The following is a 23,158-nucleotide window of genomic DNA, read 5'->3' on the forward strand; positions in this document are numbered from 1 at the left end:
CTACTCTCCACCACTTAGATGCCAGGCCCCTCCTGGAGTCCTTGAACCTTTAGCTCCCCCTTGCCCATAGGTAAAGAGCCCTGGTGGCACACAGGTTACAGTACTTGGCCATTAACTAGAAGGTCTGCAATTTGAACCTACTAGCCATTCCACAGAAGACAGATGTGAAAGTGAACTTCTGTAAAGATTACCACCTTGGGCCCCCTGGGGGCAGATCTACTCTGTCCCATAGAGTCGCAATGCATTGGAATTGACTTGACAGCCAGCCGTGAGTTTGGCATGGAGCTCCTAAGAGATTGTTTGGATGGGTGCTGAACGTCCATGCCTGACCTTCTGCTTCCTGGAGCAGGGAGGAGACCAAGAGAGGAGTGCTTACTGCTTAAAGCAGCAGCCAGCTGGGAAGGTGGCTGAAGAGAGGATTCTGCCAGCCTCCAGCACCCACACAACTGCATTCTGAGATAAAGGAGTAGGAAGGAAGGGATTTCCTTTTACATCTAATGCTCCACTTCTCATGGCTGTGGAGTATTGGCTTGAGTGTTATCTTGAGCCATCAGGTGTTGGCTGCTGGGTTTCAGCAGGGCCGATACCTCGCTCACTTGGTGCTTGGTGAGTAACGCCAGAAGGCCCAGGTTCTAAGTCCAGTTTTGCCTCTTATTTCCTCGTGAATTTGAGTAAGTCCCTCTCCATCCCTGGGACTCAGTGTCCCCACTAGCTAAATGAGGAGGAGTGGATTCGATATTCCTCAAGATTCCTTCCTGCTGATAATCAACTGGTGGTCGTTGCTGTTTAGCGGCAACAGTCCTACTACTTTTGCTGGAGGTAAACGCCCCCACCCCACTCGGCCCCCTGCAGGTTGAGGAGAGTCGGTGATTGGTCAGGTGCTAGTGGTGTCAGCAGAGGTCTGAGGGGAGGAAACACCGTGCTTCAGCATGGAACTCTGTCTCTGGGATGGGAGCCTGAGTTCCTTTTTCGTTTTTTTTGAGTTCTGAAGTGACACATCAGTTCCCCTGATCTCAACTTCTGAACCGTGTGTGTGTGTGTGTGTGTGTGTGTGTGTGTGTGTGTGTGTGTGTGTGTGTGAGTGAGATCAGGCTCTGTTTCCTAGTACAGCTCTAACAAAATGCCATATGCGTGGCTGTGAGGACAGACATCTGTTGTCTCAGCGTTCTGGGCAACAAGGCCGTCTCCGGGTCTTTCTTGTTGCTCACGCTGGATGCTCTTTGGCTTCTAGATGATCCTCCTAAGATACCTGTCTTCCCCCACCCCCATGAATGCCTCTGTGGCTGCTATTTTTATTATTCAAAACTGATAAGGAATATAATAAAGAAAACTCTCTTTCCAAATAGGATTCTTCTTACAGATATAGAAGTTACTATTTCAACTCTTTTTTTTTTACATGTTGAGGATCGCCATGGGGGTGATCATGTCACAATTCCATCAGTTACCGAAACTGGAAGTGATATCAGCTTATCAGACTGCCTATCTCAGTGAGAGGAAAAGGCCAGGGCTGGACCTAAGCCTGGGGTCCTGAGAGGCTGCAGAGAAAGCAGTAGGGGTAGAAGACCAGGGCCCCCTCCTTCGTGCCTGACCCTGTGCCACAAATGTAGTGGGATCCCACTGCATTCTTAAGACAGTTCTATGAGGTAATGCTAGTGTCTCTGTTTTTCAGATGCATATACTAAGGCTGAATGCTACCAAGAAAACTGTCTGAAGATCCCAGTTTAAGTTTGTTGAAAAGACGTGTTTCCACAAGATTGGCCCCTACACGGGGACCTGATGGAGAAGCATATGTCACACATGGCCCCGCTCTCCCGGCACTATCCCAGCACAAGTTGTCTCAGTGTAGCCTTGGTTTTGTTTTTTGAACTCATTCAATGTCTCCAAATTTCTATTTCTTCAGTAAGAAAGATTTCTCCATTTATGAGAAATATTCATTTCCCCACAGATGTGATTGTTTTTAGGCATTTTATGCGGGAAGCACATGAAATTCTAAATAATAAAACCTTTACTATATGGAGACCAGGCTTGCCAAAATATCACTTAAGGATTTGCCACGGGATGTTATTAATGCTCATCTAATGCATTTGCATATTATCCATCAGAAAGGGTGGTTTTCAGTAAACAGCGCTCTCCGATTGATAGATGCAATCACCTCCTCCCTTGCCCTCCAAGCACGATAAAGATGCTCCTGGCATCGTGCTGGGACTCAAAGAGATAACACTGCTGGACCAGGACTTCCTCTTACCTGGAAATGGAAAATGCCAGCATACCCCGGGCCAAAGCTCTGGTCCGGAGGGATAACTCGAGCCAGTGCTTTTTCATTAAGTGTGAGGGAGGCAATAGCAGCCAATAGCCAGCAATCTCCTGCAAAATAAAAGCCACACAGCCCTGCTTTCACCACCAGCTCAGAACAAACGGGAAGAGTGAATGCCACGAGAGATAGAAAGCATTTCAGATGTAGCCACAGCTTCTCTGTATCTTTTATAAAACAAATAGAACGGGAATAGATACATGTGTCCTCCTCTCCATGCTTCCTTCCCTCCCAGCGGTCATAAATAGCTTTGACCAGCTGGACGATGTGGTCAGATACAGTTGCTTGGGTTTCAAGCACAGGGCTCTGTTATATTTCAGCTCTGTGAAATTATACTCACTTTCCTTCCTGCGTAACAAGGCTGCACACATTGATGAGCAGGAGAAGCAGACACAGCACAGTGGCTGTTCTGCAAGGCCTTCAGCACTTGGGTTCTCCCAGGATAGCATGCCTCCCTACACGACCAGGGGAGTCTATTCTTGGGGTGATACTTCCCACAGCTCGTTAAATTTAGTGATAGATAAGGATACCTTAGTTTCTGTTTATTTTGCATTTTCAAGATTTGTTGACTTAGCCATGGAATTAAGTTCCAAGCTGCATCTTCATATTGGCATACGTCTGAAGGAAGAGTCAAGAGTAAAGTAACACCTCTTATGATGTTCCAGCTGTTTCTACCAGGCACAAGATAGACCCGCTGGCCTGCCCTCAGAATGGCCTAAGTGCTTGAACTGGTGCCTAGAAGTGCTGTCACTGCTGCTGCTAGAATATGTGTAAGCAGATGCTGCGAAGTGTCCATCTATCTAACAGGACCTACCATTTTCTCCTCGCAGGTGTCTTTGGGTTTATAGGATTGCAATGTCACTGGAACTCAGACTCCTGTTTCACATAGCCTGGCTTCCTCAAAGCTGACATCTCTGGACAGAACGGTTTATCATGTTCTCATGCGCTTTCTGGAAAGAAGGTATTGTCATCCGGCACCTTTCTGATTGCTTTGCACAAGTGAGAATGAACTGCTGAGTGCTCATCAGGAAGGCAACGACTAGATCAGAGAAGTCACAACTGGGTCCATGGCACCCCAACCCTAGTAAAGTCATGGAGTTTGCTTTCTAATGCATTAGCTATCCTTTGGGGTGTCCAGTCCAGCTTCTGTGAGACCCCATAGGATAATGATAGTAGGGGTAAGTGGCCATGAACGTACTTTGGTCTCATCTGTAAAAATTGGGAGGATGGTTGGAAGGTCATGTTCAGAAGCACACCTGGTGGGTGGGTCAGAAAGCACATGGACGTGTCCATCAAAGGGGTTGGATTTTAAGGGCCCTGGAGTCCAGAGGACTCTATTCAGAGGAAGCAGGTCAGTGGAATGGAGGGTGGTAGGGAGGGTCAACAAGGAGGGAGAGGGTGCTGGTAGGGAAGTTCCCATTCAACCATACCACCTTGGGCATTCTGTAGTAGACTTGGTGCTGGTAATGTCGACCAATCCTGGTAAGCCCCATTCAGAAGGTGCTGATGTCTGCCAAACCAATTCTCCACCCTTCCCCCTCCTTCCGCTTACCGAGCTCCCCCTGACAGATATCAGTCCTGGTGGCCCCTCCAAGAATGAATTCTGGGTTTCTCACAATTTCCTGGAAGAACAAGACATTTATCAGAGTGAAGTCTGACATAGAGCGAGTCCGTAAGATGGAGAAGGCTCGGGGCCTCTCTTGTTTCCTTGAGAAAATGGGATTTTCTTTTTCTTCTTGTATTTTTGTATTTGAAAAGTTGCCATGGCAGGATGCTTAAGATAGACTTGGAGTCTCTGGTAAACCACAGTGCTTATGGGAAATCTATGCCAAATCAGGACTCCACCTTCTTCAGCCACCTGAGCAGCATCTTGTTTTCAAATAGACTTTCACCACATCTGGCTACACAGTTGGCATCAGTCATAAACTTAAGATTGAGCCTCTGGCAGATCCCCTCTAACCACAGGCGAGGGACTCAAACTTTATTACCAGCTTTATTACCAGCCAGAGATTATTGTAAACTTGATTGTGGTGGATTGAACCATGGCGTAATATAATCAGTTGGTCAGCTGACTTCTTTCTTGACTCAACCTGAATTTTCTCTAGGCTTAAATATTTCTCACTTGCTCTATAACAGAACTTTCTTATTAGGCTTTTAAAATATTGTAGGTGGTTTTTTTCTTTCTTAATCTTTATTTTTAACTTTATAGTATTTTTCTCTATTTCATTTAAAAAAATGCCTTCTATTAGGCTTCCCAGTTTATAAAGCACAGAAGGAATGGACTCCTACAGACAATAACTGGTGCAAAGGTTTGTTGGAGATAGTGGGCAGGGAGGGTGAGGGGAGTGGAAAAACAAGCAATGAATGCTGATGGGAGAGGGAGTGTTGGACCTGATTGTGTTGATGTATATATAGCTCTTTTAAAAATTGTTTTAACTATGGAAGTTATTGTGAATGTTATATCAAGAAAACTACTAAAGAGAGAGAGAGAGAAAGAGAAACCAAGCTTGACCAAGGGTTACCACAGGTGAAATAGGAAGAGTTTTTCCTTAGGGGGCTTTGAGTTTATGTTAATGGTGGTGGAATAATGTTGAAAAGAATATCAATAATGGTTGTACAACATGAAGAGTATAATCAAGGGCACTGGATTATTCATGTAGAAGATGTTGAATTGGAGATTGTTTTGCTGTGTATTCTTTTGCCACGATTTAAAAAATCAATTACATGAATAACGATGATTACAAAGAAGAAATGCTCCAAAATTGATTGTGGTAATGATTGACATGATTGAACTATTGAATTGTATGATATGATATGATATGTCGATGAAGTGCCCATAAAACCGTTAAAAAAGAACAAGGCAAAAGTAAAGCATACTATCAATTAGATGTTTAAAAAAGAGAAAATGAGGTTTGGAAGCACAGAGAGCTGACTACAAGGTCAAGATTCAAATCCACCAGTGAGAGAAAGATGAGGCGGTCCGCTTCTGTGAAGATTAAAAGTCTTGGAAGCCCAAAGAATAGTTCCACTCTGTCTTAAAGGAGAACTGGGTGTTGGAAGTGCCTCCATGGGAGTGGGTTTGATTTGGTTAGGATTTGGCAGGACAGGCAGCTAAAGGTAAAGTGGGCAGAAAGTTCCCCAACTGGAAGCGTGGTGGAAAGGGGCAAACCAGGAAAATAGATGTCAGCTACCCAGAGGCAGGCAAAGGGAGCAGAAGTGATGCTGGCAAGAATCTGGCAGGAATCTTAACACAAAGGGGAGGGAGAGACCTCTCCAGCACGAAGGAAGATGAAGGGCAGATAGGACACATTTCCTCATCTATGGAAGAGACTCGGAGACCGGGAAAAGGTAGGTGGAGAGAGACAATAGGTTTATACTACCTCCGTAATGACGGAATCGACTCTTGGGGTTGGGGGTCTGGAGATAAGGGTATAAAATGAAGTCTGGGTGCTAGAGTGTAGGGACACCCATAACTGGAGGGACATGACAGAGGGTCCCACAATAGCAGAAGACCCACCAGAAAGCTAGTCAGTGGTGGGAGAGCCTCCAATTGCAGAATATAAGGTTCAGCTCTGCATTCTGCCAGCCCTTGTAGACTAGCTAGTATCCCCTTCAATAAGTTTGTCCTTTCTGTTCAACCCTTTTCTACGACTCGGATCTGAATTTTGTCCCTCACCTGAAATATTTCTTGGGAGCGGGACAAGAACTGAGGAGTAGAGAGGCTCAAGTCCATGAGCTGCCTCCTCGTACCACCCCAGTGAGCCTTCAGGAAGGAGGGCTCCCCAATGGCCAGGCCCATTCACTAGAAAGGCGCGGGCTCTTCACTGTATCCCCAGCTGTCAGGCCGGGGCTGCTTTCCTCCTGCTCAGACATTCTGAGCGTGAGGTGCAATGTCCATTGTCAATGTCCATTGATAACCCCACCCCCGCCCCGACTGCTGCTGGGCTCCAGAAGAGAGAAGGGAGGCAAGCCCTGGGCACCACGAAGGCATTCTCACGGGCACAGAGGGCCCAGTAGCCTGGAATGTTTGCTTTCAGAGCCTGTTCTGGGTATTGATAGGTCATCAGGGCCTCAGCCAAAGATGGCATGACTGTTGTCAGGCAACAGATTCATGGCAGAGGGGGCCAGCCCTCCGGCCCCACACCGATTGTCTCTCATTGGCTGTGAAGGGCTTATCCCCCAGGATCTTCTCCCAAGCAGGCACCACCCACAGGGAGCGAGAGCCAGCTGGGGTGTCTCCGGGGGAGGGCCTGAGGAGTCCAGCATGGCAAATATTGACACCTTGTTCTAGTCACCAGCTGGTGTCACCCGGGACTCAGCACCCCTGGCCGGCTGGAGGTGGGGCCACCCATTCTGAGCCTACTCCCTCCGGAACGGGAGAAGCCCTGTGTTTCACGGCCCCTCCTTGATCACACATTTGCCCGGCTCTGCCTCTGCTGCGGGAGGAGGAGGGCAGGTGGGAGGCACGATCCACTGGCCGAGGACCAAAAGCTGGGGACATTTCATCGGCGCGATCACAGTGCCAGTGCTGTGCTCCACCCACGTCTGCGTTTGTTTGCCATTTAATTCCTTAGCCTTCTCTTGGGATGCAGTCAGGTGTCCAGAGCGTCGACTCCATTCTGTACCTGCTATGGACAAGTACTTCTCTAACTCAGCCTCCAGCTCAACAACAAACAACACACCAAGCTCACTGCCATCAGATCAACTCCGACTCATAGTGTGCCCCTATGACCAGAAGAACAGCCCATTTGAGCTTCTGAGACTATAAATCTTTATGGGAGAAGAAAGGGTCGTGGATCCCTCAAACTGCTGACTGTTCCTGAGCAGCTAGTGCATAACTCACTACACCAGGGCTCAGGTCTCAGGGTGCCAGCCTGCATGAGCACAGTTAGCAGGGGGTGGGGTGGATGTGCCCAGTACGCTCCCCACAGAACATCCCACCCTGCTGGCTGTCCAGCAGTCCTTGTACACCTGCTTGCAGCCTCCTCCCTCTTCTCCAGTTCCCCTCGCCAGGCCTCCAGCACCCCAATTCCCAGCCCTCTGGCTACACTCACCCCTGGTCGTTTCACAGCACCCCAGCTTCCCAGCCCTCCCAGCTACACTCACCCCTGGTTGTTTCACAGCACCCCAGCTTCCCAGCCCTCCCAGCTACACTCACCCCTGGTCGTTTCCACACGAAGGGCACCGGGGGCCGCTCGCTGTAGAAGAGGGAGGCACTGCTGGCTGGGAAGTCCGTGTCCTCGAACAGGGTGCCTTTGCGCAGGCAGTCCTGCTGCAGCTGCTCGAAGCTCTGGCCGGAGGAGTGGGTGCTGCGGGCCTCCCTGCGGGCGGGGGGCGCCCCCGAGGCTGTGGCCCGGTGGAGGTGGGGCATGGCGCTCGGGAAAAGAGTGAGAACAGGAGGTGGTGAGCCAAAAAGGAACCAGCCAGGGGCCTGCCTTCCACACCTGTTTGCCTGGGAACTCCCAGCTAGACCCAAGAGGGCCTCGCCCAGAGCGCAAACTGTGTAGGGAGAGCGGCTTGCTCTGGGCAGGACTTTGGGCTGCCCGCTCCTCCTGGCACAGGCAGTGCCCTCTGCGGAAGGCCTGGGAGCTCAGTGAGCGCGGATTGCTTCCTGAGAAAGAGAGCAAGTGACCAAATGGGTCCGGGAAGCGTTCCCACGGGACTGTGCACTGCGCAGCCTTCCCCAAATCACTCCCCTGAAACAAAGTTGCAGTTTTGTGGTTGGAAGGGAGCTAAATGAAACATAATAGCAGCATATTGCATCAAGAGAGCTTACAGCCACATTCTGTTTGAGATCAGAGGTGGCAAACTGTTTCTCTGCAGTGCCAGAGCGAGCAGATGTGTTCGGCTTTGTGGGCCACAGGCCTGCCTCAACGACTCACTTTGCAGTCTCAGTGAGAAAGCAGGTATGGACCGGGTGCCAAGGAACAGGTGTGGCTAGCTGAGTAAGCTGTCTTCGTTTGCTGATCTAACCCCGGATGCAGGCAAACTCGAAGGCCTCTTCTCCGTCCCTTAGGCAACACTTTAAAAACGAACATCCTATGAATGAAATTCCTTGCTTGTAAAACTCTGCAAATACATTTTACTCAAGATCATCAGCCTGAACAAGGCCAGGGGCTGACTGCAGATCACGCCATCAATTCCTAATATGTAAATTCAGATTGAAGGTGAGGAAGATGAAAACAAATCTATGAGCGCATCGTACACTTTGGCGATGTCCCCACTGACATTGAGGACCCTCTTAAGGGTAGGTTTCTGTTTGGAACCCTAGTGACCGAAGGTCAGGTGTGTGATGGCATCAAGAACGTCTGACACGAAGAGAGTAAACATGTCCCTACAAATAAAGAGGAGACCCGCATGGGTATCAGAAAAGACTCGGAAACTTGGTCGTGAACGTGGAGTACTGGAACCAATGCAAGAAAGGATGAGGTAACAGAGAAGAGCACATTGAAAAGGGAAAAGAAAATGATGCCTGACAGTGTAACGCACAAAGAGTTAGAAAAGTAAACAGCAAGGGCCCACTCCGCTTTCCTCAGACTAAAAGAACTAAAAACAAAACACCATGTGAACCTCAAGTTGCAACAGCAAAGGATTTGCTAGATAAAATATTGAACAATACATGAGGCACCAAAAGAAGATGGAATAAGTACAGAATCATTATACCAAAAAGAACTGGTCGATAGCCATTTCAGGAGGTAGAACATGATCCTGACGGAACTCAAGGAATAAGGTCCAGCCAAACTGAAGTCATTGTCGAAAAACAAGGCTCCAGGAGTTGATGGAGTCCTGGATGACATGGCTCAGCAAACGGACACAACGCTAGAAGCACTCACGCATCTACACCAGGAATGGAAAGGCGAGCTACTTGGCCAACTAACTGGAAGAGATCCGTATTTGTGTCCATCCAAAAGCAGTCCAACAAAATGTGGCAATTATTGCACAATATTACTAATACCATATGCAAGTAAACTATTGCTGCTGATGCTTAAAAAAAGTTACAATGGTCTGTTGTCAGGGAACTGCCAGCAATTCAAGTTGGATTCAAAGGACATGAAAAAGGGGCTATCATTGTTAATGTCAGAGGGATCTGGACTGAGGGCAGAAAATATCAGAGAGATGTTTACTTGAGTTTTATTTACCATGTACAGGCATCTGCCTTTGTGGATCATAACAAATTATGAATAACATCGTGAAGAATGAGAATTCCAGAATACTTAATGTGCTCATGCAGAACCTGTGCACAGCCAAACAGAACAAGAGAGATTGGTTTAAAATTAGGAAAGGTCTGCATAAGGATTCTATCCTTTCACCATGTTTTCCATCTGTATATTGTGTTCAGGATACAGTACAGAGTATATAAATAATCTGAAAAACTCAATTATTAGAAGAATATGGTATCAGGATTAGAGGAAGATTTTGTAACAATCTACGCAGATGTGCAAATGATACAACCTTGCTGTGTTAGTCCAGGTAGACTAGAGAAACAAATTCTTTTTTTTTTTTAAATCATTTTATTAGGGGCTCATACAACTCTTATCACAACCCATACACATATCAATTGTGTAAAGCACATTTGTACATTCATTGCCCTCATCATTCTCAAAACATTTTCTCTCCATTTAAACCCCCGGCATTAGGTCCTCACTTTTCCCCTCCCTCCCCACTCCCCCCTCCCTCACGAGCCCTTGATAGTTTATAAATTGTTATTTTGTTGAGAAACAAATTCATAAACACACATATGTGTATAGGAAAGAGCTTTATATACAAGAGCAATTGAATATTGAGAAAACATCCCAGTCCAGTCTAGATCAAGTCCATAAGTCTGATATTAGCTGATATATCTGATACTAATCTATAAAGTCCTCTTCAGACTTAGGAAACACTTGCAATGACGCCGAATACAGGAAGATCACAGGCCAGTGGGTAGGAAGTCTTGTCAATCCAGTGGTGTTGTAAGCATCTCGGTGCTGGCAGGGGTCCAGCTCCCAGGGCTTATCAAAGTAGGTACATGTGGCTTCTCCTCAAGGGTGTCTTGCAGGGAGTAAGCAGAGAGAGAGGGTGTGTCCTACCTCCAAGGAGGAAATACAGGAGTTCCAAGAATCCTCAAGAGAAGGCCATGGCCACACAGAGGCCTCATGGACTATATCCTGATTGACAGGCTAGACCCCACCGCTACACTCTTAATCCTCAAATTGACACCAGATTATGTAACTACCACACTTGCTTTCTGAAACCAAAGAAGGTTCGAAGCACTTCCTGATGAATATTCAAGGCGGCAGTCTTTGTAAGGGTTTCAGTGTTCACTTCCTCCAAAGAGGGCAGCTTCGATGAATGTCATTGGAGGCCTAAGGTGCAGCTGAACCATTCCATGATATTTTCAATCTCCTCAGATGCTTGTGGAAATTGGACATTGAATTCGGAAGATTGAAGAAGAATCGCTGCATTTAAATTGTGGTGCTGGCAAAGAATATTGAAAACCCCACGGACTGCCAAAAGGACCAACAAGTCTGTCTTGGAAGCAGTACAGCCAGAGTGCTCCTGAGAGGCAAGGAGGGCGAGACTTCGTCTTTCATACTTTGGACATGTTGTCAGGTTAAACCAGTCCGCTTGGTAAAGTGGAGGAGCAGAACTAAACAACAACAACAAGTCCATTCGACCACATCTCAGCATACAATAAAAATCCTCACAACCAAGTCAACATCCCGATAAATGGAGAAAACTTCCTGATACGCTGCACTCCTCTGTCTAGAGGACGCACCACTCTTCTTGTCCTCTGCCCCTTTCCACAAAACGTATGCACACCTGCTTCTCGTGCCTCACGAAGCGTCACTTACTGTGTCTGGGCAGGTGCTCTGCTCACTTGGGCATGAGAAACACGGAGCTCTGTAGTGAGTCCTGGGGCTTCCCATGTGCACAGAATAGTCATTCTCTCTTGCTGACCTCAACTTGGATCTCGGGCTTCAAGCTGATTTTGCCCCTTTCCAGTGTGTTCCATTCAAGGTCAGGATTGTGCAGTTAGTTTTCAATATTATCACCATACTCATTTTCTAGCTCAAGGCTGAGTTATCTTTGAGTAAATACTATTTTTATGTGCGTCATTCTTCTTTGCTCCCAGGTAACATTTGAGGACCAGTGAGAAATACTCTAGCCCTTGCCAAGTTCACTTCTGACCATCCTAATTAGCCCTCATCTGTCTGGGAGTAGAGCAGGTAAGCCCAGAGTTTCCTGGGCAGCTTACACCCTCCCATGATGCCAAGCACCCGAGCAACCTTTCCGAAGGTCCCTCCCCTCAGGGGGATTTCACCCTACTCTACTCAATAGCACGAAGTCTCTGCAGCTCCTTCTAATGAAAAACGAATCCATTTCCCCACCCTTGAACCTGGCCAGGCCTCTGATTTGTTTAGATCAAGACGATGCTTCAGCAGTGAATTTAGGTCTGTAGCCCCCCTGAACTTCTGCCCTTATCCCGGAAGCCCTTCCAGCACATTGTCCATTAGCCCTGGCACAAACTGCCCACCCGTAGAAGAGTGAGAAAAAAAGGAATTATTGTCTTAAACTTTCTCTTTTTTAAAAAGGTAGTTTTTGGGTTTTTTTTTTTTTTTGAAAAGAAGCCCTGGTGGCATATGGTTCAGAGTTTGGTTGCTAAGGAAAAAGTTGTTAGTTCAAACCTAACAGTTACTAGAAGAAAATGTGGCAGTCTGCTTCCGTAAGGATTACAACCTGGAAAAGAGTCTGAGACAGTTCTACTTTGTCCTATGGGGTTGCCGTGCCAACAAGGTTTGTTATTATTTATTTTTTAATGGTTAGGTAGCAAAAGCTAACCCGTGAAACCTATCTGTGAAACCCAAAAGATCATCGAATCAATGGAAAAGCGGTCATGAAATAGGTGGATCAAAGGAATAAAACAAACAAGTAAAAAACCACAACAAACCCAGGACTGTCAAGTCAATTCCAATTCATAAGGACCCGATCTGATTGAATAGAAGTGTGGCCAAGGCTGTAATCGCTATGGATGCAGACTGCAGATTCAAACCACTGACCTTTTGGTTAGTAGCCAAGCAGGGCTCATTGAACTAAGGATTTTCCTGGTTCGAAAAATTCCTTGGTAAGAACCTCCAATGAAATGATTTTTAAAAAGACTTTTAAAGGAGAGAGAGAAGGAAGGTTTGAATAGTACTCTAAGAATGAAATCTTCTTGAATAAAACATTGAAAGAAAAAAAATTCCTTGGTTTAGGATTTATTGTCTAAAAATTATTATCCCTGTTACATGTCTTTCCCTGAATGGAATTGCTGCAGTTTTATGAGCTCCAAATCTCCAGGGCTGATATAAGTCCAGTGAGCATTTGGAAGAGTTGGTCCCCCTTGTACAAGCATCCTAAAGTGATAGGCGCTGTCTAGACCTGGGAATAGGAGGCAGTGTTAAAGTGCAGCTCATCTGCTTTGGCAGGAAAAGTGGCAGACCGTGCTGAAGAGACTCCCCAGGCCCACGGAATTTATCCCACGAATTTGGATGGGGGTATGGATTGCTTCAACTCCTAAACTTTGCGATAGGTCTCTTGTTCCTGTTTGCAGCCCACTCCTCTTTCCGCCAATGGACTCATACACCTGAGTGAGTCTGGGAGACTTTCCTCTGAACCGTCGGGCGTGGAGGTGAGAACGGCCCACTCTGGGTCCGAATTGTTTCATCACAAATCTATGTCAACCGTTCTCTGCCACACCAGAGGGAACATTGCAGAATATCTAAGAACTTGCACCACAGCGCTGAATTAGAGAACAGCGTGCTTTCAGGTGGTGCGCTGAGCAAGGGGGACATGAAGGCTCTCGGAGGGGATGCTGCGGTAGCGGTCCTTGCCCGTGAGTCACGTGGTCTGGGGCATGAAGTAGAACTGTGCAGGGGGGGAAACAGCTTGCTCCATCTCTCATCATGTGTGAGGAAGCACCGCAGAAGGAACACTGCCTGCCTTAACCTCCCAGGGTTTCATCCCTCTCCGGCTTCATGGTCCGCGTGCCTAACTGAGAGACCCAAAGGAGTCGGCTCGGGCGGGTTCACCTGCAGGTAAATCGCTGGCTGCTGCTACTGGTTAAATTGAATTTGGGATCACTGACTTGAATGGAAACTTGATACTGTATTTGGTACATACGCTCCTCCCTACCCCCCACCCCTTTTAGGGAAAGAATCCATATTTGAGTGAAAATCACTAAATTCCAGCTCTGACATTCTGGTGATTCGGTGACACAAAGCGAAAGTCAGAACGAGAACACAGAGTTGCTCCTTGTTTGTGTCAATGTACGAGATAACGGAATGCTACCGGCAGGGTTATCCTCCACTGGACAGCTATGATTTTGGGTTATCAGGAACATTTATTAAGTCATTTCTATACACAAAGAAGGGCACAGTAGCAAGAGTCTCCTTGGTACCAGTTAGCAGATAAATAAGGCCCTTGTACTAGGAGTCAAAGTTGCAGAAGATGCAATTTTAAAAATTACATCCTTTCATTATAGACATTTTTATACCTTTCCTATCCAGTGAATTTGGGTTAGTAAAATAATTCTCATTTGGTTGCCTCTTATAAAAGTGTGTATCTAGTCATATGGCACTCAGCTGAATTTTGATATTTTTGGTGGTAACTTTATCTCAGTAGCTATCTCTTCACGTGTCTCCTTCTTTGCTACTTCCTGACACACCATTTTCTGTTTCCCATCAGTGACATCCTCTTCCATCAGAGAAGGCAGCATGAGGCGAGCAGCAACGTACTCCATGCTTATGTAAATGAATGGTTCAGGAAGAAAATGATTTGTCTCTTTTGAGTTAATGGTTTTCACAAGAAGTCTCATAGTAATTTTATGACCCCGTATTCAAAGGGGATTTATTCTCTTGCGTTCCTATGCAAAAATAATTTTTAAAGGCACTGTCACTCAGAGTCATGAGACCCAGAAGCACCATGTGTTTTATTTGAGTGGTGGTGTTGGTGAGGAGAGAGCGTCTGTCCATCCCTCCTGGCACAGTGCCCACGGTATCTTTCTGCTCTCTTTTTTTCATGATACATATTTCAGTAGAAGCTGATAATTATGACAGTTCTGTTTGACCTTTACGCAGTCTATTGTACTTTCAATGTTCTTCATCAGGACTACAATTTAAATGCATCAATTCAAAATGAGCTGATTCCGGGAACCCAAGAGGAAAGCGAATTTTGGGAATACAGTAATAAGGGCAACAAATGTATAGATGTGCTTTACACAATTGATCTATGTATTGTGATGAATTGTATGAGCCCCAGTAAATTGAGTTTTAAAAAATGCATCAATTCTTCTTCAGCCTTTCTTATTTAATGTCCAACTTCCGTATGCATATGTGAATCAAAATACCACGTGATCCTATCATCTTTCTCTACTCAGTATATGCCCCAAAGAAGGAGAGCAGAAAACACAAACTGATATTGGAACAATTATTGCTCGGCAACGTTAGTCAATCTCATAAAGAGAAATATTGATGGCAGAATTATTATAAAGAGATAAAAATGGTGTCACACTGAAGGAAAGGGCTTTGAATGCTCGGATGAGACTAGAAGTTGGAGGTGGGAAGCAGAGAGACAGGGAGGGGAAAAGGGAGGCGGGAGTAGGTGGGGAAAAGAGAAAGAAAGTCACATGGGGTGGGGGCTCTGTGGGTAGTGTTTTCTGAGATACTGTCACAGTTTTGATGCAACATATATATAATATGCAACATAGGTGTAATGTGTTTTTCTTCATATGTGTCCACAATTAAAACAGGAAAAATTAGAAAGGTCGCAGGGAGAAGAAGCCAGTTAGGGTGCAGTGTAGCAATGATGAAACATACAACTTTCCTCTAGTTCCTAAATGCTTCCTCACCCCACTATCATGATCCCAATTCTACCTTACAAATCAGGCTAGAACAGAGGAGGTACACTGGTACAGATAGGAACTAGAAACACAGGGAATCCAGGGTGGATGATCCCTTCAGGACCAGTGGTGAGAGTGGCAGTACCAGGAGGGTAGAGGGAGGGTAGGATGGAAAGGGGGAACCGATTACAAGGATCTACATATAACCTTCTCCCCGGGGGATGGACAACAGAAAAGTGGGTGAAGGGAGACGTCAGATAGGGCAAAATATGACAAAATAACAATAATTTATAAATTATCAAGGGTGCATGAGGGAGGGGGGAGCAGAGAGAGAGGGGGGAAATGAGGAGCTGATGCCAGAGGCTTAGGTGGAGAGCAAATGTTTTGAGAATGATGAGGGCAACGAATGTACAAATGTGCTTTACATAATTGATGTATGTATGGATTGTAATAAGAGTTGTATGAGCCCCCAATAAAATGATTTAAAAAAAAAACAGGAAAAATTAATTAAATTAAAAAGTGTCACAGCCTTGAACGCCCCCCAGTTTCCTTATCTGTCACATATAAACACTGCTCCGAGAGGTCATTAAAGGAGGACAAGCAGAATGGAAACTGACTTCAGTGCCTTGGCGGCACACGAGCTCGTTTTAAACAATTTGGAGAAAAGAATGTTTTCATAACCCAACAATTAGGCAATGTTCTTCAGCTGCCATATGATAGTCTCCTTATTGTATCTAAATATTGTTTTGCAATTCCTCACACCTTTTGTGGTAGTTACACAGTTTCATGTCAACTTGAAGGTATATGAAAATGCAGGAGTGACATTCAACCTGTCAATCAGGTCACAGCCTGAAGGTGATGCCTTGTGGGTGTGGTCTTCTCATAAATCGGGCCCTGGGAACCTCCCCCTCCCTCTCTGCCTTCACCTTCCTGGTCTGGTCTTGTGCCACGCTCACAATTTTCCCTCTGCTTGAGCCCTTGCTGCAGCCACCGTGTCGCGCCATCTTGTCCAGTGCCTACCTCTCTTTTGCTGTCCTTTCACGTCACCGCGCACGATGTCCTTCTCCAGGGACTGCTCTCTCCTGACTACATGCCCAAAGGATGTGAGACGAAGTCTCGCCATCCTTGCCTCTAAGGAACACTTTGCCTGTACTTATTCCAAAACAGATTTGTTGGTCCTTGTAGCAGTCCGTGGTGCTTTTAATACTCTTCATTAGCACCACAATTCAAATACATCAATACTTCTTTGGTATTTCTTATTCAATGTCCAACTTTAACATGCGTGTAAGGCGATTGAAAATACTGAGGCTTGGGTTAGGAACATCTGAATCCTCAAAGTAATATCCTTGCTTTTTAATATTCTAACGAGGTCTTGCACAGCAAATTTACCCAATATAACTGGTCTTTGAATCTCTTGACTGCTGCTTCCATAAGCATTAATCACGGATCCAAGCAAAACAAAAATCCTGGACAACTTCCATTTTTTCTCTATTTACCATGATATTTCTTATTGATCAGGTTGTGAGGATTTTCATTTTCTTTACATTTTAATTTTCTTTTTCAGTAATTCTTACTGAAAGCTGCAGTTCTTGACCTTCACCAGGAAGTGCCTCAAGTTCTCCTCACTTTCAGCAAGCAAGGTTGTGTCATCTGCATATTGAAGGCTTGTAATAAGCCTTCTTCCAAACATGATGCCCATTTTTCTGCATATAATACAGCCTCTCTGATGATTTGCTCAGCATACACATTAAATAAGTATAGTGAGAGGATGCAACCCTGACACGCACCTTTGCTGATTTTAAACCATGCAGTAGTCCCTTGTTTAGTTTGCACGGCTGCCTCTTGATCCATGTACAAGGCTCATATGAGCACAATCAAATGTTCTGGAATTCCCATTCTTCTCAAGGTTGGCCATACATAGTATGCTATGATCTATACAGTCAAAAACACAAGTAAATGTCTTTCTGGTACTCTCTGCTTTCCACCAAGGTCCACCTGACATCAGCAATGATACCATTTGTTCCACATCATCTTCTGAATCTAGCCTGAAGTTCTGGCAGTTCCCTGTCAATGTCCTGCTGTGACCTCTCTTGGATGATCTTCAGCTAAATTTTACTTGCATGTGATATCAATGATATTGTTATATAACTGGAACATTCTGTTGAGTCACCTGTCTTTAGCATATGCACAAATATGTATCTTTTCCAGTCAATAATCCAAGGTCAGGTGAGTCAAGTATGTGGGGCAAGAGAGGCATACTGGTTTTTGCCCAAAACTGGCACACTGAGATGGCTGTATGACCAGGTGTATTGTGGCGGTGGCAAAACTAGTCCCCTGTCTGCCACAACTCAGGCCTTTTTTTGGTCACACACTGTTACACAATCTTTTCAGAACCTCTAAATAGAAAGCTTGATTAACAACCTGGCTTTGTGGAACGAACTCCAAATGCACTACGAGTCAATACTTTCATCTGGGTTGGGAAGTTGACAGACATCCAGAATGAGGTTTCTCATCAATCGGCATTTAACCTTTTTGAAACAAGAAAACCACCTGTACACTTGAGTTTTTCCCATAGTGCTGCCCTTGAAAGCTGTGTTCAACATCACAACAGTTCCTGTAGCATTTTTCCTGAGCAATAAACAAAATTTCACATCCACACACTGTTCTCTTAAATCGACCATCCCAAAAAACAAGGTTTGAGTAAAACTACTTTCATGAAAATTTCACCGGGACCATAGAGAACCTTCCCAGGAGATGCCACTGGGTGCACTAACTCAGAGAGTTTCTTGATGCACGCTAAGTGGGGAAAAGATGCTATGAAAGCTCCACCCAGTGGAGCTTTTTTCCAGGTTTTTTTCCCAGGGGTGGTGGTGGTGATGGGGTACCCCCTTATATACCACTAGCTAGAGGCCAGAGTTTTATTTAAATTTATCAGCTACTCATTAGGAGAACATAGCAACTCTATGGGGCAGGTCTACTTTACGAGCCAGAAATGAGTCTGAATGGGTTCAAGGAGCTTAGCTGCAACTAGGCCCTTTCTAACTTCTATATCAGAAGTTGTGAGGGAGTGGGGGAAGTAGGAAGTGGGAGCTGATTATAGACAGACCAGAAACACAGGATGCAGGCCACCTTATGAGGATGGGAGATGGGGAAGATTTGGGAAGCAGTAGGGTGCAATCAACATTAGAATCTCCAGCTAATATTCTCCAGTGGCTGGAGCCTATGGAAGTCCAAGCAAAGGAGCGCTCTGACATAATCAGAGGGTGGAGAAGTAGATTCAGAGGACCACCAGTAGGCCCATGCTGAAAATTCTGCCTACCTCTTTAAGGCAGAGCTGTGAGCCCTGCAGGGGGAAGTTCACTTGTCCTTTGTGTCTAGTTAGTTTGGCTTTTAATGTGAGTTAATTTTGATAATAGTTTTAAATAATGATTTTTAAGTATTAACCAACTAATACTTGAGACTTGGTAACAATTGTCAACACTCCTTAAGATAAAAACAGTACTTTTGAACAGGAAACTATTAGGTAGCTAGAGGCAGAACTAGGAGTTGTTCATCTACAAGCCAAAGCCTCTCTACCCACTTACAGGAAGCTGGAAGCTGCTTAAGGCTGGAGGGGAGGCTCACATTCAGGTCTTCCAGATAGGAAGCCAGAATACCTGGGTGGGACCCCATTTGGCCAGGTGGGCTTAATTCAGCCAATGGGGTTAACCAGTATCGTCGACCACGCCTCCCAACGGTGGGGGGGGGCGGGGGGGAAAAAGCCAGAAACGTTGAGACCACCCTCTCTCCCCCAGCGGCTCCTACACAGTTAGTTCAGTGAGGCCGGGCTGCCGTCCTGTGCAGCTGTGCCGTGTCTCTCTCTTTGGCTGTTTACTGCCATGCCTGAAACTGCTTTATCTGATGAGAGCATGTTAAAACTACCTTACAAGACGTGGAACTGTCTTGCAAGATGTGGAACCACCTTACAAGACGTGGAACTTCATTGCAAGATGCTGAATGACATACCACCTATGAACATAAGTGACTCCATTTGGAGAGACTGAAAGCCCAGGAAGCAATGCTGAATCACTGCAGACTCACTGAAAAGAAGTAAACCGCCTACCAGGCCGGCACCTAGAAGCTCCCAGACACCCCTGGGGAACCCTGAGAAGACCTTGGCGAACGCCAGATGACGTCCAAGAGCCAGCAAGACCGCCTGTAAAGGCCTGGGTAGAGAGACTTGAACTCAGAGAGCTAGGAACCAAGAAAGAGACATCAGCTCCTGCTCGCTCCACTCTACGCAGGTTAGTACACCGAGGAAGGCAGTGCCTAAAGGGACTAAACGTCAGTGACTGATAGGGTGCTGAATTAATCTTGTATTATCCTTATAGCTAATGACTTCAGTTAACTTTACGATGGTTGGATTGAAGGGAATAAAGCGAGCATTCGAAATGTCAAAGAGCATTAAATAAAATGATTGATCACACCGCTCGTGACACTATCCTTTTTAAAAACTCACTTGGATCACAAACCAGGCTTCCATGTGAATTATTTCTCGTGCGACGCCAAGGACCCAGGTATTTCTTACACGAGAGACCTAACAAAACCAGGTTGTAGTTATACCTGTATCTTTGCAAGGAGTCCAAAGTATGTACTTTGGACATGTTGTCAGGAAAGACCCTTCCCTGTGAACCAATGTTAACCAAACATCCTGTTTGGTTAAGAAGAGGGAGAGGGTTAAAGAGGAAGCTCTGTGTTTATCTTAAGGCCGAGCAAGGTTTCATTCGATAGTGCAGAGTAACTTTGTCAGAACCTACCTACAGTACCTACAACGCCCACCAGAGGGCGAGCGTTGTCCCACAGTGAGCAAGCGTCAGCAGTCATGAGATTTCTGTGACCAACCAGCCCTTTCTCCAGTCTTCTGGGTTTGCTAAGAGGATGGTCAGCATAGCAATGAGTTAATTTTTTTTTTTTACCAGGAGTAGCTGAAATATATTTTAGAGGCTCCCAACTTGGGGCTCTAAATCAAAGGTTTTATTGTGAGTACAGAGGTTTTAAATGAACAGATATAAAGTTTGTGGGAGAGGGGGAGGGGAAAAAAGAGGAGCTCGTTTTTTTGTGATTGGCTGATTTAAGAGAACAACGTGCAGCTGTGAATTTTGTTTCCTGCCCGGGAATAATGCTGCAGAAACTGTTGTGATGTTGAGTACAGCACTGTGGGGCAAAACTCAAGTGTACAAGTGGTTTTCTCGTTTCAAAAAAGGTGAAATGTCAATTGATGACAAACATGGATGCCCGTCGACTTCCCAAACAGATGAAAATGTCGTCGTGTAGTGCATGTGGAGTTTATTTCACAAGGTCAGGCTGTTAACCAAGCTTTCTGTTTTGAGCTTCTGAAAAGATTTCTTAACATTGTACAACAAAAAAGGCCCGATTTGTGGCAGACAGGGGACTGGTTTTGCCACCACAACAATGCGCCTGCTCACACGGCCATCCCAGTACACCAGCTTTTGGCAAAAACCAGCATGCCTCTCTTGCCCCACACACCTTCCTTGCCTGACCCCGCTCCATAGGATTTCTTTTTGATTCCACGAATGCAGAGGGACCCGAAAGGACAGCAATTTGACAAGGTAGAAGATGTAAAGAAAAAATGAGGGAGGTGCTGTCAGCCATCTGAACAGATGAGCTTAAAAAATGTTTCCAAGAATGGAATCGCAGATTTGATAAATGTTTTAAGTGTAATGGAGAGTCCTTTGAAGCTAATAAGGTTGTTTTATAAAAAAAATTTTTTTAATCAAATACATAGCTGAGGTAGTTAGTTTATTGTGCCAATCTAGCTGATAAACACATGTGGGGTTAATTGAAGGGCAGAGGGATAAATGGCTCGTTTAGCCTTGCCTTTCTAGTTCTTGTGCCTCTTGCTTTCTGATGGTTGGACCAGGGTGCAGCTGCTTTAGCCAGTTCCCTACTTCAGTTGGCAAGGCTCACTTCCTGTAAGACTTCCCTGAGGAGAAGCCGCATGGACCTACCCTGATGCAGCCCTGGGTGCTGGAGCAGCTATGTGGAGACCCCTGCCAGCGCTGAGATGCTTACACATTCACTGACTTGGCTCTCCTCCTGCAGTCGGGATCATTGCTTCTGTTTGTGAGATGGAGGAGGACTTTGTGGACTGGTGTTGGACATATGGGTTAATGGGTTAATGTTGGACTTGTGGGCTTGGACAGCACTGGGTTGGGGTGTTTTCTTGATGTGCACTTACACTTTACATAAAACTCTCTCTTTATACATGAGTTTCTATGGATTTGTTTCCTCTAAAGTACCCAGACTAACATAATAGCTTTGAAAAAGAATCCCATTTTTTTTTGGAGGGGGGACCCCTCATGTATGAGTGTCCCTGCATTTGTTTCTCTAGTCAACCTGGTCTAACACACTGAGTCAATCACAAAAGGGCAAATATTGTATGAACTGACTACTATAAGGATAAGCATAAAGATGAAGCCAGGCTTCTGCTCTCAGGTCATATGTAATCTTCTAATCCAGTCTCCTATGCAACAACGTGGAGAGCCTGCCTAGTGCTCATGAACCATACATAGATCACTGTCTTTATAGGTACAGCCTAGAAACCATGTTAACAGAGGGTATCTCAGCTAGGGTTGGTTTTTCAAGGTGGTGGGAGAGGGAGAAGACCATTCAGTTACTGTCATATAACATTATGCCAACGTCATCCCTAAATCAACAGACACTCCTACAAGAGTGATAAGCGAACCTTGCTGCAAATTCAGGTCAAGACCGTGGGAGGTGGGTGTATCTGTCTTAGAGAAGGCAGTAAGTGGGTAAATCAGGAGGAGCAACTACCGTAGGGAAAAGGTAACAGTACTTATCGAGGACCCCCAGGGAGAACAGGTCTAGTAGTATATCTCTAACTGGACACTTTTGACCTAGTTTCTCTGCAGCCCTCGGTGACCCAGGCTGTGTGCTGTAGACTACTGGGACTTTAGACTCTGTCCTTTTGAGGCACACAGCATCCTTTTTGCTTTTTGCCCAACAGTTTTATTGACCTACAATTCACAGATCATACAATTCAATAGTTCAATTACATCAGTTGTAAAATTGTCACGGCAATTCATATGAACATTTTCTTCATTCTTGTACTCATCATTATTAGCTCCCCATTTCCCCCAAATCCCTTGCCATATCCTCAAGGGACCATTAATCCAGTCACTGTCTCTATAGATATACCTATCCTGGATTTCATAGACAAGAAAACATTAAAAATAAAACAGAAGACTAACAACAATAACAAAGTAAAACAGATTAAAACCCTCAATAGAAAAGAAAGCAGAAACTATTAAAAACTAGAACAATTTAAAATGGATCATAAGGGAGATCAAATGATAAATTGATGTCAATTTTAACTTACTGCATCTGCGACAATGTACTTTCCAGTGCATTCGGCACGACAGCACGGCTGCGCACATCCCTGGTCCAATCCGAGGGGATTCACTAGGGACTTCGTCCACGTGTATTTCCCCTTCGCTTAAAAAACAATACGTGAAACAGCTTTAAAATGTGTCAAAGGGAGATCAAATGATAAAATATTATATTTTATCCTAAATGCATCTGCCACAATTGACTTTACAGTGCTCTGTCTGATAACAGACAGGGCTGCTCACATCCCTCATCAGAGGCTGAATCTGTATGTGGACCCTGCAAATTGATTTGGGGTTTCTACTGTCATCCATAGCCTTCTGCAAACTGGTGTTTACAATTTAAACTTTGATATCATTCCCTCTTTGATATTTGGATTATATTAATTAAAATCCTTTGATCTTACAAGCTGGTGTGCTTCTTCCATATGAACTTAGTTGACCATTGACTTGGATAGCTAGTTTGGGGGTTGGTTTGGTTTTTTTGAAAAAAGCCTTTATATCTGACCAGCACACAGGAGCAGATGATGGGGGAGGAGGAGAGACTGGAGCACATCCTGGCCCCCCAGGCCTTGAGGATGA

General features: G+C 45.3%; 1 protein-coding gene across 1 annotated transcript in view; it reads right to left on the reverse strand.

Annotated features, from left to right (window-relative positions):
• Nucleotides 1-7,976, reverse strand: part of CAPN9 (calpain 9) — a 65,507-nt gene extending 57,531 nt beyond the window's left edge. The window contains exons 1-3 of the mRNA XM_013007120.2: nt 7,470-7,976; nt 3,864-3,933; nt 2,246-2,364 (exon numbers count right to left, since the gene is read on the reverse strand). Coding sequence (XP_012862574.1) covers nt 2,246-2,364; nt 3,864-3,933; nt 7,470-7,682 — 402 coding nt within the window. The 5' untranslated portion in view covers nt 7,683-7,976. The remainder of the gene's footprint in view (nt 1-2,245; nt 2,365-3,863; nt 3,934-7,469) is intronic.
• Nucleotides 7,977-23,158: the final 15,182 nt, after the last annotated feature.

This window comes from Echinops telfairi, unplaced genomic scaffold (genome assembly GCF_000313985.2).
Source record: "Echinops telfairi isolate 266 unplaced genomic scaffold, ASM31398v2 ScPeMD7_7424;HRSCAF=8462, whole genome shotgun sequence".
NCBI lineage: Eukaryota > Metazoa > Chordata > Mammalia > Afrosoricida > Tenrecidae > Echinops > Echinops telfairi.